At 40.5% G+C, this 18,324-nt stretch overlaps 1 protein-coding gene across 7 annotated transcripts in view; it reads left to right on the forward strand.

The window, feature by feature from the left end:
- The window catches only part of Zscan20 (zinc finger and SCAN domain containing 20), a 29,671-nt gene extending 22,265 nt beyond the window's left edge, over nt 1-7,406 (forward strand). For 5 of the 7 annotated variants that reach the window (XM_063236023.1, XM_063236026.1, XM_063236022.1 and 2 more), the window contains exons 3-8: nt 25-211; nt 868-944; nt 1,234-1,318; nt 2,409-3,089; nt 4,115-4,543; nt 5,084-7,406. In XM_063236023.1, coding sequence (XP_063092093.1) covers nt 25-211; nt 868-944; nt 1,234-1,318; nt 2,409-3,089; nt 4,115-4,543; nt 5,084-6,336 — 2,712 coding nt within the window. In that variant the 3' untranslated portion in view covers nt 6,337-7,406. The remainder of the gene's footprint in view (nt 1-24; nt 212-867; nt 945-1,233; nt 1,319-2,408; nt 3,090-4,114; nt 4,544-5,083) is intronic. The other 2 variants (XM_063236027.1, XM_063236028.1) reach the window with 2 other exon arrangements.
- Nucleotides 7,407-18,324: the final 10,918 nt, after the last annotated feature.

Genomic DNA, 18,324 nt, shown 5'->3' on the forward strand with positions numbered 1-18,324 from the left:
GGAATTTTGAATATCTGTGTGCAGGAACTAGAGTGGGGTGTAGAAGAGACCAAATCATTAAAGGCAGCACAAGAATCTCAGTGCTTCCAGCTGCAGCCAACAGATCACAGGCCTGGGGGACAATCGCAGAAGCAGTGGGTAAAGAATTCATGCTCTGACCTCCCTGCGCATCTAAATGCCAAGATGGCATCACGTCTCTTAAAAGAGAGTGGTGAGTACAAAGAATCTGGGAAAACTAGAGGATGAAGCCTTTCCTCCAAGGGAGAGGATTGAGAAGTAAGGAAGGGCACATGAGGGGAGGATGTGGAGAGTTCAAGGCAAAGGACAGGATAGTGTGCGATGAACACACTTACTCAGAAGTAGGGTAAAAATGCATTGTAAAAGAGTAAGAAGTTCCCAGTGATGCCAGCTAGAGCAGCAGATGCAGCAGATTCAGTCTGGGACGAAGTGGGGTGGTTATCACAGAGGTTCAAGGCAGTTATCTCACGTGTCACACAAACCAGGCTTAGGTGCTTTGTTCCCTCAGAGTAAAGTTGTTATTGAGTACAGTCATTCACTTCATCTTTGATTATAACTATGTAAAAGGTAAATAACCTATATTTTATGCTTTTGAGTTGTTTAATGTCATAAGACTTTTACCTAATTTATCTCTTTATGAATTAAACATGTTTTGAACAGTGGCAGTCTTGTTGAAACACTTGAGTAGCCTCCCAGTATTCCCTAGAAGGGAAATAAAAGAGGTGATTTGCACTGGCCATAGAGTAGCCTCAGTCTGTTTCAAGTGTGACTTGTGGGAAGGTGGACCTTAGAGGAAGGTGGTTTTTGAGAACCAGGGCTTGGGTTTCAGAGACTTTTTCTTTTCCTCAGCTGCCTTCACTCCTCGAGTCCCTGCTCTTCCAAAAATGGGTAGTGTTGGAGATTGGGAGGTGACAGCTGAGTCCCAGGTAAGCTGCTATTTGTTTTTCCCTTCGTGTTCTTACTCCTATTCTACTGTTGCCCTCCAGGTTCTTTCTGATTCCAGGGCATCCCCACAGAAGTGCAAAGGCATAAAGTGTTACCTTTGCCCCATCCCCAGTCTCCTGGGTCCCTCCTTGGTCATGCTGCTGCTTGTGATGCTAAACCCTGTGATGCAGGAATCCCTGCATTTCTCTCCTTTTTCTGGGACCTGTAGGATTCCAAGGCTCTTTTCAAAGATCAGTAATATTTAAGAACCTTCTCTTGTGCATGTCACAGGAAGTCCCAGGCCCTGGCAAGCATGATGAGAAGAAGTTCTGCAAGGACCCCACAGGAGATGATTGCGTCAATAGCCTGTGTCTGAGTAAGGAAAATATGCCCTTCCCTGGAGCAAAAGACATCCAGTTTCTGTGGTTCCCAAGGAGTGGTATGCTACTCCCTTAAGAATCATAGCTCTGTGTGCTCTGGAATTTCAGAGGTAGAAAAGACTTGTTTTTTATAGCCAACACTGTTAGAACAGAGAGAGAGAGTTGGTCCAGATTGAGGGTAGCAGGTTGATTTTTCCAGAGCTTGCCAAGTTGGGGCTTATCATCTTCACTTCCTCAAGACAGTCTCCAGATCCTGGAGCTGGGCCCAGCCTACTGCCTTGGAAATCTGATCTCTTCCACACCAACTGAGATCTGCCTCTTAGGGGCAACGCAAGTGAACTAAGCCTGCAAGACAAACATATTAAACCAGAAAGGAAAATAAGTATCACAGGCCTCAAAATACTCGAGCCCATTGAATCAACATAGACTCCTTTTTTTCTGTAGGCATTCCTGCATGGGAAGCCAAACTAATAAGCCATTTCCCTGGGGATTCTGGGGTCACTGTGTGGGGAGTTAGACACAAAGATGGGGTAAAATGGAAGAGACTGGGCAGTTCTAATGCACAGTCAGGTTAGGAACCAGAAGCTTGTTGGCTACTTACTTGACAGTAGAATCCCTTTCTGACACATGCTATTGAGTTGGGGGATACAGTGTTTAAAGAAACAGATGGAAATGCTAACTTATCTTCAGGAAAGATTCTAGGGCAATGGTGGTCATAAATTTCCTAAGATACAGTGGTGTCCATCTGTGTCCCTGCCCCCACCCCCAACAAAGCAGGTCAGTTTGTTTGGGCCAATTTATGTCATGTGTCTCTCTGTGAACCAATAATAAGTTACTATTTCCTATAATATATTTCATAACAATAACAACAAAAAGCAAATAAAGCAAATAAGTCACTTCCTCTTTCTGATGAGGATTGTGTCTAGTTGCCTTTCCCTAATCTTTCAGATATTTTAACAGAGTAATACAAGAATCTCTCATCACTGTCTGGCAGAGAAAGGATGTAAGTGTCAGGGACAGTTTGGACTAACCTGCTGCTCAATAGATCACTTCTATTCAATTGTTTGTCTTTTTTCTTTTGTACAGGAGTTCCAATTTTGAAACCAAGTGTCACTTCACAGCTAGAGCAAGGACCAGAATTATGGGATGTAAACCTAATAAATTCTGTGAAAAAGAGTACTGCTGATTACAGACTGGATAATGAACCAACAAAGCCAGCTCAGGTCTTAAAGGACTCTAGAGCCTGGGAAGAACAATGCCAATGGGATGTGGAGGACGTGAAAGTGTCAGGTGTTCACTGGGGCTACGAGGAGACCAAGACTTTCCTGTCAATCTTGAGCGAGTCTCCTTTTTCGGAAAAGCTTCGGACTTGTCACCAGAACCGCCAGGTGTATCGGGCTATTGCTGAGCGGTTAAGGGCACGGGGTTTCCTGCGGACACTCGAACAGTGTCGCTACAGGGTCAAAAACCTCCTACGGAATTACCGGAAAGCCAAGAGCAGCCACCCACCAGGGACATGCCCTTTCTATGACGAACTGGAAGCCCTGATGAGGGCTCGAACAGCCATCAGAGTCACTGGTGGCTCAGCAGAGGCTGTGACACTCCCCAGGCTGGGGGATAGTGATGCTGAGATGGATGAGCATGAGGAAGGTGGCTGGGAGCCTGAAGAAACAACAGAAGACTGTAATAGTGCTGGCGTGGCTACTGATGAGTCTGCCCAGGGGCCTAAGATTGCAGGTGGCCCAGCACTACTCCAGAGTCGTATTGGTAAGAATGTGGGGGTTTAACCTGGTACAGATTCCAGTCCTACCAGTCAGGCCTCTGATCCCTGAATTGATGCCACTAAAGTGTTAAGTTTCTTGGGTCATCTTTGAACTCTCATCTTTTTTGTAACTGAGTCTCCTTTCTCAGGTTTTCTTATATATAAAAAAATATTTTTTAGCCTACAAGAGCCTTTGGGGATGATCATAAGTATCACATGAGTGAACTTCTAATGGTGATGATTAGGTGTTTCTCTTACTGTGTATGAGTAAATAGGCCTCACAGATAGCAAATTTAGATAAAGAAAAACAGTAAAATATTGAACAGATAAAGCAGAAAAGATGGCAATGTAGACTTAGACAGTCAATGTGTGGCAAACACCCAGTCACTGTAAGGTAGAATCTCTGGAGCCCAAGAAATGATGCGTCTTGTTTAAGGGTGCACAAATAGGAGCACAGTCCATGGCTTATGCCTGCCAGTTTCATGTGGTTTTCCTGCCCCATGTTGCCTTGCTGGGTGGTAACCCTTACTTGAAGAACTGAGATGAGGTTGTTTCCTAATTACTCTTCCATAAGAGGAAGGGACATCCTTAGTTGGACTCTGATTATTTGAAATCCATTCATATCTTTGGTTTTTAGGGATTTTGTGCTTCCATGGTTCATTAAAGGAGAATTCATAAAGAAGATAGAGGATATGTACTGCTTGGCTATAGGGAAAATCTCATGGATCCCAGTTGCTAGACAGCTCAAGCTAAGGGACTTGGGTCACCTAGTAGAACTTAGAAGTATGGCCATGTAAGTCCTCCCCGTTAGTAAGACTTAAAGTGTTAATGGAATCTCTTCAAAGGGGTGGGGCAGATGCTCTGACTGGCTTTTCTAGACCATCCCTGAGAAGAAAAGGTATGTTCCCAGCCACTGGGGCAGTTTCTGGGATGCCTGTGTTCCAGGTGTTTAGAAGGATAGATGACCCTGATCCCTGATTATCTAGGCAAATCTCAAGTCTTACACCTCTGAACTCTTCACTCCTGACAGCAGGTGTGCACTGGGGATATGAGGAGACCAAGGCTTTCCTGGCAATTCTCAGTGAGTCTCCATTCTCTGAAAAGCTTTGTACCTGTCATCAGAACAGCCAGGTATATCGGGCCATTGCAGAGCGACTGTGTGCACTGGGTTTCCTGCGGACACTGGAGCAATGTCGCTACAGATTCAAAAACCTCCTTCGAAGCTACCGGAAAGCCAAGAGCAGCCACCCACCAGGGACGTGCCCCTTCTATGAGGAGCTGGACTCACTCATGAGGGCTCGGACTGCAGTCAGAGCCATGGAGACTGTCAGGGAGGCAATGGGTCTTCCTAGGTCTGGGCAGAACAGTACTGAGACAGATGACCAGGAAGCCTGGAGTGAGATGGCAGATGAAGATGCCGTCAAACCTCCAACCCCATGTCCTAAAACTCCAGACACTGGTAAGCCTGGAGTCACAAGATGGCCACAAAATCCATAGGCTTGTAAAAGGGTGGAAAACCTGACTTAATATGTTTTGACTCTGGGCTAAAAGAGAGAATGGGATTGGATAGGAAAAGGATTTGTGCTTTGCTCAGATTATTGTAAAGACAAAGGCCCCCCACATGATACAGTCTAGCTTTTAAAAGGAAACATCTGGGCTGTGAGGGGATTGATTTTGTGTGACATAGAATCTACTGAATGTACTGGAAGAAGGAAGGAGGTAGTTATTTAATGCTGACTGGCTGGAGAGACTGATTGACTGACTGCTTGGGCTGGCCCTCATGGCTCTTTTGGGGACTACAATGTCCTAGACTGTGTGCCTACGTTGCTCAGGCTTAGAAATGCATGTATGCCCCCAAACTTTGTCAGTTTCACATTAGTCACATTTATAAGATGTGATATTTAAGATATAGATTCATTTTGGCCACACTCATAAGACACAGATAAAGATACATAAATGCTAACTGATGAATAAACTGCATTTCTATCCATTCTTTTAGGTTTTGAGTGGAGGCATAAGGATGAAGACCAGATTTCAGAGCAGGACATTTTTGAGGATTTATCGGGAGCCTTACCAAAATATACTACAGAGGCTATTTATTCCCCTCATGACTGGGGAGAAGACAGTGAAAATGAAAATGAAGGTGAAGGGGTATGGGGCAGTCTTTCACAAGAGCAGTGGGAAGAGTGTTCTGAGGAGGATTTAGAAAAACTCATTGATCATCAAGGCCTGTACCTTGCAGAGAAACCCTACAAGTGTGATACATGTGTGAAAAGCTTCAGTAGGAGCTCCCACTTCATTGCCCACCAGCGGATCCACACAGGGGAGAAACTTTATGCATGCCTTGAATGTGGAAAAAGCTTTAGTGACCGCTCTAACCTCAATATACATCAGAGAATCCACACTGGAGAGAAGCCCTACAGATGCCTTGAATGTGGAAAAAGCTTTAGTGATCACTCCAATCTTATCACCCACCAGAGAATCCACATGGGAGAAAAGCTCTATAAATGTGGAGAGTGCTGGAAAAGCTTTAATCAGAGCTCAAACCTTCTGAAACATCAGAGGGTCCATTTGGGAGGAAGTCCTGAACCCTACAGTGAGACTAGAGAAAACACTGGTCAAAGCCTATCTGTTAGTGCTCACTGGAGGAATTCCACAGAGGAGACAACTGAGCCATCTCAGAATATTGGGACACACTTGAGCTTTCCTGCACCCCACGGTACTAACTCAGGGGAGAAACTGTATCAGTGCTCTGAATGTGGAAGATGCTTCTCAAAGAGCTCTGCCCTCATTAGTCACCAAAGAATCCATACAGGAGAGAAACCTTACGAGTGTGCTGAGTGTGGGAAAAGCTTCAGTAAGAGTTCCACCCTGGCCAACCACCAGCGAACCCACACTGGAGAAAAACCATATAAGTGTGTGGACTGCGGGAAGTGCTTCAGTGAGCGTTCCAAGCTCATCACCCACCAGAGAGTACACACAGGAGAGAAGCCCTACAAATGCCCAGAGTGTGGAAAGTACTTCCGAGATCGTTCTAACCTCATCACTCACCAGAGGATTCACACGGGAGAGAAGCCCTATAAGTGCAGAGAGTGTGGGAAATGCTTTAACCAGAGCTCCAGTCTTATTATTCATCAGAGAATCCACACTGGGGAGAAACCCTACAAGTGCACAGAGTGTGGCAAAGACTTCAACAACAGCTCCCACTTTAGTGCCCACCGGAGAACCCACACAGGTGGCAAACCATTGTAGGAGACTCTTAACCCCCAACAAAAGAGTGATACATGTATATTTATATCTCCCCAGGTCATGAAACCTAAATTAGCAAGAAATCTTTCAGTTTTTAAGCTTGATGTATAAGCAGAGAAGTTTTGGTAAAATCCAGGTAATTTGAAAGTGAATTGCAAATACTAAGGATCCAGATTTGAAGGCACTTTGTTTCTCAAGTGTAATTTTTTTTTCCTGTTAAAATTTCCCATATAATCCTCAGGCTATCCTTATACCTGCTGTTGTATAGGAGCTTTATCAGTATTTGAGCCAGACTGGTGACTTAGGGGACTGGAGTTAAATCAGTGGCTGGAGCAGTGATTTTAGACTCTGCTGTGCCTTGACACTGCCTATATGTGCAAAACCCCTTCCCACCATCTCTCACACATCACATTTTGCAGTCAGGGCATTTCCTCACAGGAGACTGGTGAGAGAGGGGCATAACTGAAAATCAGTGGCCAAGAATAGTCCACCATGAGCTTAGCAATGAGTAGGAACAACAGTGACATCGTTACAAAATTGTTATTCATAATAGCAAAAATACTTGGTATTGAGCATTTGCTTTTTGGCAGGCTATGAGTATTATCTCATTTAATCCTGGTGACAGCTCCAGGAGATAACTATCAATTTTCTACTCATCTCCCTGGAGAAAACTGAGGCTTAAGAAAGTTACTTGTATTGGCCACATAGCTGAAAATGAGAGAGGCAGAATTCAGCTAGATCTCTGTGTTTCCAGGGTCTGAGATGCTTTCAGTGTCCCCTGAGTTCCCTTTTGTGTAAGGACAAGTAACTCAGGTACCAAGGTCTCAAAATGTGATACTTAATAAATTATCTTTATGTCAAATATGGTAACCAAGAATTCCTAAAGATGAAAGGACTTGAAATGTTTATAATTTGTTGTAATGCTTTGAGTGAGGCTGAGCTATTATCAAAGTGCTGGGTGTGAGTTTCCATTTTTGTAGTAATATGCCTGAGAGATATAGATGGGTTGAAACTGAGGAGAGTATGTAGCCAAAGTGATGTGTCTTCCAATAAATAGTGCTTTCGCTATGGAAGTGGGGTTTAGGAGTTTCTTTTCTCAGGGGTCATTCCTACTTCTTATTGTACTTGGCACCTCTCCAGTGCTTTCCTATCTCTGTGTTTTAGTCCCTCTGGGTCCTTACCCTTATATCTGATCCCAGTACCAAGACTAAAGTAACATAAGTTGGTGTGTAGTCTTCCTGAGAGAGATTTGAATACAATTGTAGATTAATGACACCTTCTTATCCTGAGCCCTCTTGTCCCCTAGCTGACCTAGTGCTGCCCATTGAAACTGGTTTCACATACACAGGAGGCCTCCTGGATTGCTTCTTGAGAGAATTTTAGAAATATTGGTGGCGACTTTGATTTTCATGGGATTTTAAAAGAAAATCTTTTTCCCAACACCTACCTACGACAGCGGGATGACATCCATACCTTGGCTGTGGGTGGTACCTGACAAATAATGGAAGTGCTGGAATCTTGAAGATAGAGACTCTATATTCACATGTGAGAATATATGTAGAGTTTTGTTACTCACATAGAATGAGATCATTCCTTAATCCCTTCCCCTGCTCCAGAACCTCCTTTCTTCCCAAGAACCAATCCATTTGAGGTCACTATCAACCTTGTCCCAGTTTACCTTTCCTGACTCCCCTTATATCTGAGGGGTAGAGGTCCTGAATCCAGGGTTGAAACCTGGCAGATGTCAGTGACTACAATAAGATATTCAGAGTATCCTGAGGGCCAACAGGAAGGGTCCCAGCGGGGAAGAGGGAGCACAAGAAGAGCACTGTGGGAGAAATAGCACGGATTCAGGGGAGGAAGTGGGAACTATAAGCTTCTTAAATTTTGGGGGCATATAGTAGGATTGAGTTTGAGACTGGATGGGGAATGGAACTGAGTCAGATGTGAATGGAGCTTGGATGTCATGCTAAGGGTGACATGTTGAGATATGTACCCTGAAAATCTAACAGCTAGTTGAGACTTGGATGCACTGCAGTTGGAACTACTGATGGACATTGTGACATTCCAGATAAAAGGTAAGGATCTGAACTTGAACGGTACCTGCACTAAAGAGGAGGAAATGTAGTTGCAGTGTTTCAGAGTCAGACTACATCATGAAAACCTGGGGTGACTGGATAGAGCATGTATCATTTAGAGTCGGGGACACGAGGAAGAAACACAGGGCAGGAGGGCAGAGTATTGTAAGTTTACTCTGAGATATTTTGAATCCAAGGCAACTAGACATCTGAACATTTATGTATCTTTGCCAGAAGTTGTGGGAAAGGGTAAGCCTAGAGATTTATCTAGTCTATATGGTAGTTAGTGAGAAACAGATTATATTCAATGCCAAAGAAGTATTGGGCCTAAGCGAATTTGAGAAGCACTAAAAGGGAGAGGAGTGTGCCCCTGCAGGTAAATCTGGGTCATTGCTCACTCTTACTCCTAACATCTCTTTTGGCTCCTGCCTTCCTTGTGACTGATCCCTGAATTCTCAGAGTAGTCCTGGTTTTTTTTTTTTTTTTTTTTTTTTTTTGAGCCTTCACTATGGAAGCCAACCTGAACTAACTATGTAAATGAGATGCCAGCTCTCGCCCCACTGAGTGTCACTTCTCTCTGTTCTTTTGACTGCTGGCATCTTCTGTTTTCAGTGGACAATTTAGATCCTTCTATCTATCACTCCTTTCTCAAAAGTCTTAACTGTAGATTCAGCCATGAAAGCAAGGGCAGCATAAACCAGGAGCATATTGGATGCAAGTGTAACCTTCCTCTCTGTCTACTGGACTTTTCCTTTGAAAGAAGCATTCTTCTAGGTGACACCTAGAAGGCCTTCTAGAATCTTCTAGGTCAGACCCTGGTTATGGAAAAATGGAAGCAGCAAAGCCTGCCCTGGTGGAAGATGGTGTTTTATGTGAGCTATTAAAAGTGGGTGCACCTCCCCACCAGCTTCATTTTCTTCAGTACCCTTCATCCTCTGTAGTGACCAAGAGGTCCTCCACTTTCCACATACTTGTCAGGAAGCAACAGACCCAAAGGTAGAGGCAGGGAAGCGTAGACCAATGCTGCTTTAGATGTTCAGTATTTCTTAGGCCTGAGCCCCAGCACCCAGCTTATGATGATGGCTGCAGCCTGACTGTGCCTATATGTCTTCCTCCCCAAAATAGAGTAAAGCAACTGATCACTCCCTCCAGCCATCATGCTAAAAATGAAGTCAGGTTTCCTTCCTCTGCCTCCTTATGTTCTGGGCCCCAGTGGGGATAGCTCTAGGTCTTCAGGCCAGAGAGAAGAGTTCATGTTTTCTTACTCTGTGGAAAGGAAAACCTCCCTTTGGGCTAGGGGTGAGCCTGAAGTGATGAATGCAGTGATGGCTGGAGTGGAAATGTGTGTGACAGGTGCCCTTTGTCTGTGCTCCACACTGCTGTCCAAGGTGTGCCTTGCTGTTTTGCTTTCTAACTGTCATGTAGATGATGCCTTCCAGATTTGTCTCCCACCCAGGCCTCTCAGTAACCCAGCTGCTTGCTGCGCCAACCCTGGCTTGAGTGACTCATGAATTCCCCCTGCTCATGAACTCCCCCTTGGCTTGAGTAGTTACTCTGTAGTGACTCATGAGTTTCCCCCATCTTTGGCCTCTCTCTTCACTCAGTCAGCATGGACATTTATGAACACAGTAGCTCATATGCAAGCCTCCTTCACACATCTTCAGCCTCCTTACTCCTTGCACAGTCTTAACTCAGACTCAATCCTTCCTCTGGCTTGATCCCACACATTCTCCCTTTCAGGGCATTTGCCATTGGACACTGGAGCCAGTACCTAAAGCCAAAATGAATCCTGTGGAACATCCTAAGGGTTGGATCTCATTTTCCCTTTCCCCTTAAGCATTCTTAATCCTCTTCCCCAACTTGCTAAGGGATCAGTGCTACCTAAGAAGAAATCAGGCAGGCTTTGCATGAGAGCTGGAATTGGAACAGGAGGATCCCAAAGCTGGGAATGAAAGACATTGACTTTTTCCTCTTTCAACCTATGAGTGTCTCTTTATATCCTCAACATCAGCTTTACTATTATTAGCATATCTTTACCATCATTTTCAGCCTCACTGGTTTTTGGCTAACTTCAATATCTCCAGGAATGTTTCAGGTGGGAGAAGTCATACCCCTTCCCTACTTCTTTGTTCTTTTGTAAAGCTGATAGATGACTTCTGTTCCTTTTTTCCCTGAGTCATATCTCTCAGCTTGCCTGTGTCAAGACCACATCTTGAGAAGGAAATCAGGAGCTCAAGAGGCCTTGATTCTTCTTGGTATATGAGCAGCTCTTTCATCCTCAAAGCTGACAGCATCTTTAGGAAACACTTGGTTAAGTCAAGAGTCTCACATAAATGAAGAGTAGACAGACTCCAATTAAATAATTTTACCTGTACACACTGAGTGAGTGGACGAGGCTTTCACACTGACATGATGACCTAACCAGGACACTCAGATTATCTTTGTATGTAATGATGATTCTGATTATGTCTGCCATTATACAATAATACTTATTTCTGCAGTCACATTAATTGTTCATATTTTCACTGTAGAAAAGTACCTCATTTTCATGCCACCTAAAAGATACAGGCAACAGGAAGGGAGATTAGAAAAACAAGTCTCAAGATGGCCCTGGAATGGCATTATGGCTTGTCTGAGCCCAAGAGGGAGAGGAGCTGCAGGGTGAAATCTTGAGTCATGGGGGATCAGGAGGCCCAACTTTGATGGGAGATGACAAAGGCCACACAGCGGAAAAGCAGACTTCTGTCTTCCACTTTGAGTACTGCTTCTGTAGAGTACTTTCTGCCTGTTTGGGGTAACAGAGACCAGCAGGAGGTCTGAAGGACACAACTGGAAGTAGGGGTGAGAAGCTTCTTATAAAACCCAAGGGACCACGGCAGGAGAAGACTGATGTCTCTAAATCATGCCTGCTTCTGCAGTTTCCCTGAAACAGTTGGGAGACATGAGGCTTGCCAGGCTAAGTTCACGCTAACCCCTTGTGGCGTGTCCTGGGAAACAGCAAACAGGTGTTATGTCTGGGGATTTTCCTGCTGAACTAAGTTCTTATGAAAACTAAACATTTGTGATAGATTTTGATTCCCTTTAGTTTTGACAAATTAAAACAAATTCAAGTGAAATTAAAATGAATTAATGTCTGGCATCCAGGAGGCTCTGAGTCTTTTCGTCTAATTCTCAAAAAAGGAAACAGGCTTTTTGAATTTGCAGGTTTGCAACTGACTTCAGCTCATCTGGCTTTGTATTCTTTTTCCTGTTGTATTATGTACACCTTGTGAAGCTAGTCAAATTCTATTTGGGATAGTGTCCTGATTAATAAATTATATCAAACTACTGTAAAAAAAGAAAACTATTTGGTTATGAATTCTTCTGGCATCTTATTATACCAAAAGGGTGGAGTAAAGCAGGAAGGGGAATCATCAAACAAAATGCTGCATCAGGGAGACTGGAACTCAGGATCTCAAAACCCTTTTGTGTTGGAGGAAAGCTTCTCTTTCCTGTTTTCCATAATTATTTTTTAAACTTTTTTATTATTTATTATTTATTTTAAAGCAGTAAAACTAAACAAAACAAAACAAAGCAGATCAGAAGAAGACAATGTAAGTGACACAGATTTCAAAGCAAGACAACAGAAGATCTACAGTGGCTACCATACTGTTTCTTGTTTTCTTCTAAATAGTTATCCATATCTTCACATACAATGAATTCATACAAAACAAAATAGTATTAAACTGTTCAGAACAGAGTAATGAAGGCATCACAGGCCTGCAAAACCAGACAATAGGAAAATCAACAATGGCTGCCATAATGTCTCTTGTTCTCTTCACAATAGCTGTCATACTTCCAGATATGTTGAAATTAAATTATACAAACCAGACTAAAATCAATGTGAACAAAGAATAAAAGCATTACTGGATTTCACAGCATGTTGATACAGAATCAGCAATGGATACCGTAATGTTTCTTTAGCTTGTTTATTTCATCACGTAATATAATTGATTCTCATAAACTGTTTAGGAGAAGTTTTACACATGTATAAGTCTTTACATATATACCTATCTTTTCTGTATTAGAGGGAAAAACCAAACAGATTACTAGAAAAACAAAAAAGACATAATTAAACAATAACAAAAAGCCCAAAACAATGACAATATAGGCCTTCAAAACAAGGTGGTAGGAACATAAAAGGTTGTTATTTTACATAATGATCTTCAGGAGTTCCTCAAATCACCAGACACAAACGTGAAAAATTGTTCCAATCCTCTGAATGTTAACTGTTTTGTTCCAAAAAGTTACAGAATTTGTAGCACAATGATCTTAGCTATCCTAAGTATGTTTATACAAATTTAGATATTTTTCTTTTCCCTTTTTCTTTTTCCTCCTTTTCCCTGAGATATTATTTCACCTTTGAGCAGATTCTTATCCTTTCACTGTATTTATTGAGGATTTTGTATCTTATGTACTCTTACCATTTCTTATACTAGGGAGACAATATAGTATTTATACATGTGAGTTTGATTTGTTTCACTTATGAGTATGGTTTCAAGTTGCATCCATTTATTTATAAATATCTCAATGTGATCATTCTTTATAGCTGAGTTGTATCCCACTGTATAAAAATACCACATCTTTTTTATCCATTCCTCGGTCGATGGGCATTTAAGTTGTTTCCAAGATCTGGTGATTACAAACTGCTGCTATAAACATGGCTGCACATATAGCACTGTGGTATGATATTTTCATTTCTTCTGGGATTATGTCTAGAAGTGGAATAACTGGGTCAAACGGGACTTCCAATCCCAGCTTTTTAAGGAACCTCCAGACTGATCTCCACAGTGGTTGTACCAGTCTGTCCTCCCACCAACAGTGCAGAAGAGTTCCTTTTCCCCTGCAGTCTCTCCAGTATTTGTTGTTGGTAGTTTTCTTTATCCTGGCTATTCTTTCTGGAGTCAGATGGAATCTTGGTGTGGTTTTAATTTGCATTTATCTAACGACCAATGATGCTGAACTTTTTTTTATGTATTTATATGCCATTTGTATTTTTTTATCTGAGAACTCTGTATTTATCTCAGATGCCTATTTTGGATTGGGTCTTTGAACTTTGCAGGTCTAATTTTTAAAAATTCTTTATATATATTCTAGACAGAAGTCCTTTGTCTGAGGGACAGTTGACTAAGACATTTTCAAAATTCATGAGTTTCCTTTTTACTCTGTTGGAGATTTCTTTTGACATGCAAAAACTTTTAAATAAGATGAAATCCCAGTTATTGATTCTGGGAAGTATTTGTCATGTAGTTTGATTTTTGTTTATGAATTTTCTACCTACCCCTATGTCTTCAAGACTTCTTCCTACTTTGTCTTCTAGAATATTTAGTGTTTCTGTTTTAATATTTAGATATTTGATCCATTTTGACTTTATTTAGTGCATGGTGATAGGCATGGATCTAGTTTTAGTTTTTGGCATATGGAGAACCAGTTTTTCCAGCATCATTTATTAAAGAGACTACCTTTCTTCCAATGAATGTGTTTGATTCCTTTATCAAAGATAAGGTGGCTGAGTGTGTTTGTAATTGTAGTTGTATCTTTTAATCTATTCCATTGATCTTCAGGTCTGTTTTTATTCCAGTACCATGCTGATTTTATTACAGTAGCTTTGTAGTATAGCTTCAAGTCAGGGATGGTGATGCCTCCTGCCTTGCCTTTGTTGCCCAGAATTGCTTTTGCTATTCTAGAACTTTTCTGATTCCAGATGAGTTTTAGGAATGATTTCTCTAGATCTGTGAGGTATGCTAGTGATATTTTGATTGGGATTGCATTAAATCCATATAAAAATTTTGGGACAATGGCCGTTTTCAAAATATTTGTTCTTCATATCAATGAACAAAGAATGGCTTTCCATTTTATGAGATCCCCTTCAATTTCTATTTTCTGGGTATTATAATTTTCACTGAATAGATCTTTTACATCTTTTAGATTGATTCACAAGTATTTCATTTTTTTGGATGCCATTGTGAAGGGTGTGGGCTTCTCTTATTTCTCTCAGTGAGTTTGTTGTTTGTGTACAGGAATGCTGTTGATATTTGAGTGTTGACTTTGTATCTGGCTACATTAAATTTATTATATCTAGGAGTCTTTCAATGGAGTTTTGGGGGTCTTCTATGTAGAGTATCATGTCGTAAATAATAATAATTTAACTTTTTCTTTTCCTAGCCTTACTTCTTTTATTTCTCTCTCTTGTCTAATTGCTCTGGATAGTATTTCCAGCACTATATTGAATAGGAATAGTGATAATGGCCATCCTTATCTTGTTCCTGAATTTAAAGTAAAGGCTTTCAGTTTTTGGCTGTTTAATATGATGCTGGCTGTTGGTTTGTCATAGGTAGTTTTTTTTTTTATCATATTGAGGTAAAGACCATTGATTCTACTTCTCTAAGGTTCTTATCATGAGTAAGTGTTGGATCTTATCAAAAACTTTTTCAGGGGACTAGGGGTTTAGCTCAGCAACATAAGCACCTGCCTTGTAAGTGTGTGGTTGTGTTTGATCACCAGTACCGGTAAAAAAAGAAAAAGACAAAAAAAAAAAAATTTCAACAGCTATAGAAATGATCATGTGATTCTTATTTTTGGCTCTATTGATATAGAGGATTACATTTCTTGATTTATGTATGTTGAACCATCCCTGCATCCTTGGGATGAATCCCACTTGGTCATGGTGTATAATCTTCTTGATGATTTGCTGCATTCTGTTTGCCAATATTTTATTGAAAAGTTTTGCATCTATGTTCATTAGGGAGATTGTGCTGTAGTTCTCTTTTTTGATTGGGTCTTCCTCTGGTTTTGGTACTAGAGTAATGTTTGCTTCCAGGAGTGAGTTAGGGAGAATTGCTTCCCTTTCAGTTTCATTAGAGAGTTTGAGGAGTGTAGGCATTAAGTCTTCTTTGAATTTCTATTAGATTTCCCCAGTGAATCCATCTGAACCTGGGCTTTTCTTTGTTGGTAAGGTTTTAATTACATTTTAAATTTCATTAATTCATTATTCAGCAGTTTTATGTCTTCTTGATCCAGCTTTGGTAGTTCATATTTTTCTAGGACTCTGTCCCTTTCTTCTGTGTTATCAAGCTTATGAGAGTGGAGGTTTTCAAATAGGTATTGATGATCTTCTGTATTTCTACAGGATCTGTAGTGATTTCACCCTTTTCTTTTCTTATTGCATGAATTTGAGTTTTTCTTTCCTTTTTAAAATAAGGTTGTATAGGAGCTGACTGATTTTTTTTATTCTTTCAAAGAACCAACTCTTTGATTCATTGATTTTTTGTATTGTTTTCTTAGTCTCTGTTGCAATGATTTCTGCTCTGATCTTTATAATTTCCTCCCTTCTTTTGACTTTGGGCTTGACTTATTTTTCTTTTTCTAGATGTTTGAGGTGTAGCATCAGGTTTTTATTTGTGTTCATACTGTTTTCCTGATGTGGGAATTGACTGCAATATATTTTCCTCTGAGGACTGCTTGCATTGCATCTCACAGGTTCTGTTAAGTTGTATTTGTATTTTCATTTGCTTGTAGATCTTGTTTAATTTCTTTTTAATTTCATCTGTGACCCACTGATTATTCAAGAGTGTATTATTCAATTTCCATGTGTTTGTGGGTTTTTATGGTTTCTTTTGTCATTAATTTCTAGATCTGATAACATGCATGGGATAATTTCAATTCTTTTATATTTACTTAAACGTGTTGTATTGGCTATTATATGGTCTATTTTAGAGAGTGTCCTGTGTGCTACTGAGAAGAACATATATTCTGATGTTTGGTGGAACATTCTGTGTACATCCACCAAGTCCATTTGTTCACAGATATGATTCAGGGCTGTTATTTCTTTGCTGATTTTCTGTCTGGTTGATCTGTCCCTTTGTGTCAATGACATGTTAAGGTCTCCTGTTATAATTGTGTAATTGTTTATTTGGTTTTTCATTTCTGTTAATATTTGTTTTATATTGCTGGGTGCTCCCAAATTTGGTGCATAGATATTTAAGAATTTTAACTCTTCTTCTTCAAGTTTTCACCTGGCTAGTATGTAGTGACCTTCTTTATCTCTTTTTATTACTCTTGGTTTGAAGTTCATATTGTCTGTAAACAGAGTAGCTACTCCAGCTTTTTTGGGGTTCCTGTTGCATGAAGTATTGTTTTCCATCTTTAGACTTTCAGTTTATAAGTTTCCTTTTGGGTTAGATGAGTTTCTTGTATACAGCATATTGTTGGATATTGCTTCTTGATCCATTCTGCCAGTCTGTTTCTTTTAATAGGTGAATTGAGGCCATTTATATTAATGGTTATAATTTACATTAATTGCTTTATTTTTATTATCTTTCTGCTGTTGATTCTTTACCTTTCCACTCTGTTTAATTTTCTGCCTTGCTTAGTGTTTTTTTTTCTTATGTCTATCTAGAATGTCTTTCAGTATTCTTTGCAGTGTTGGTTTGGTGGTCATGAAGTTCTTCAGCTGTTCTTTGTCATGGAAGTATTGTATGTTCCATCCATATTGAAGGATAGTTTTGCAAGATATATCAACCTGGGTTTGAAGTCATTTTCCTTTAGGTTTTGAAATACTTTACTCCATGCTCTTCTTTTTTTTTTTTTTTTTTTTTGTCTTTTTCGTTTTTATCGGTACCAGGGATCGAACTTACGACTGCCTGCTTACAAGGCAGGTGCTTATGCCGCTGAGCTAAATCCCCAGCCCCTCAATGCTCTTCTTGACTTCATTGTTTATGTTGAGAAGTCTGCTGTGACTCTGATAAGCTTTCCTTTATAGGTGATCTGTCTCTTCTAATAGCTTTCAATATTTTGTTCTTATGCTGGATTTTTGGGATGTTGATTGTTATATGTCTGGGTGTAGTTTTATTTTAGTTATGGCTATTTGGAGTTGTATATGCTTCACTTATCTATATCTCAGTTTTCATTCTCATGTTTGGGAAATTTTCAGATATTACTTCTGTAAATAGCCTCTTGATATCCTTTGTGTTGTCCCTGTCTTTTTGGCTTATATGTAACAGTCTTATGTTGTTTTTCTTTACATTATCTTGTAGTTGGTGAATTGTTATTTCCTGATTCCTTGTTATTTTTAAAAGTTCTTTCCTTTCCTGCTCACTAGCCCCAATCTAGTCTTCAAAGTGTGAAAGTCTATTTTCACTTTCATTGAGGTGATTTTTCCAACTTTCGATGGAATTTTTGATTTCCTGTGTATGTCTTTGCATCTGCTTCATGCATTCTGTTTGTTTCTTATATTGTTTATTCAAGGTTTCCATATTTTTGCAGTGCTCCTCTAATTTTAAAAGTATGTCTTCTTTAGATATGTTCAGCATTTCTTTCATTACATTTATCATTTCTTCTATCATTTCATTATATTTATCATTTCTTCTTTTATTTGGGAGATTATTTCTCATTTGAGTTCTTTTATAGCTTCCCAGAGTTGTTTTTTTTACTTCAGTTGCTATCATTTCAGGAGTTTCAGGTGTGTGGCTTACATTTTCTTCTATGTCCATCTCTCCTAGGCTTGCTTGGTATGGGCTGGAGGTTTGAGATTGCATTTTGCTCTTTTGTTTTATCAATGCCCTATGTTTCCTTAGGGAAGCTGAAGGCAAGGTCTCATTGTTTCTTGGGTTGAGAATATCTATCCCTATTGCAGGGAGTTTTCCCAAATGAGTGGAAGTCCTTAGACAGATCTTACTAGGTGGCTCTCAGTCACTTTGGGTCACCTGGCAGGGCCTTACCAGTCTTAGAGCAATGTGCCAAAGCTTCTTTCTGGGCTGGAAGTCACTCTGCACACTTTTGGCTTATAAGGCAAACTGCAGGCAGCTGTGGCCCACTCGAAGGTTGCTAGGTGAGGCCCAAATAAGCCTGGAGGGACTTCCAGTGCATTCTCAGC

The sequence above is a fragment of the Cavia porcellus genome, unplaced genomic scaffold (assembly GCF_034190915.1).
Source record: "Cavia porcellus strain 051 isolate PalLab524CR breed Dunkin Hartley unplaced genomic scaffold, mCavPor4.1 scaffold_25, whole genome shotgun sequence".
Lineage (NCBI taxonomy): Eukaryota > Metazoa > Chordata > Mammalia > Rodentia > Caviidae > Cavia > Cavia porcellus.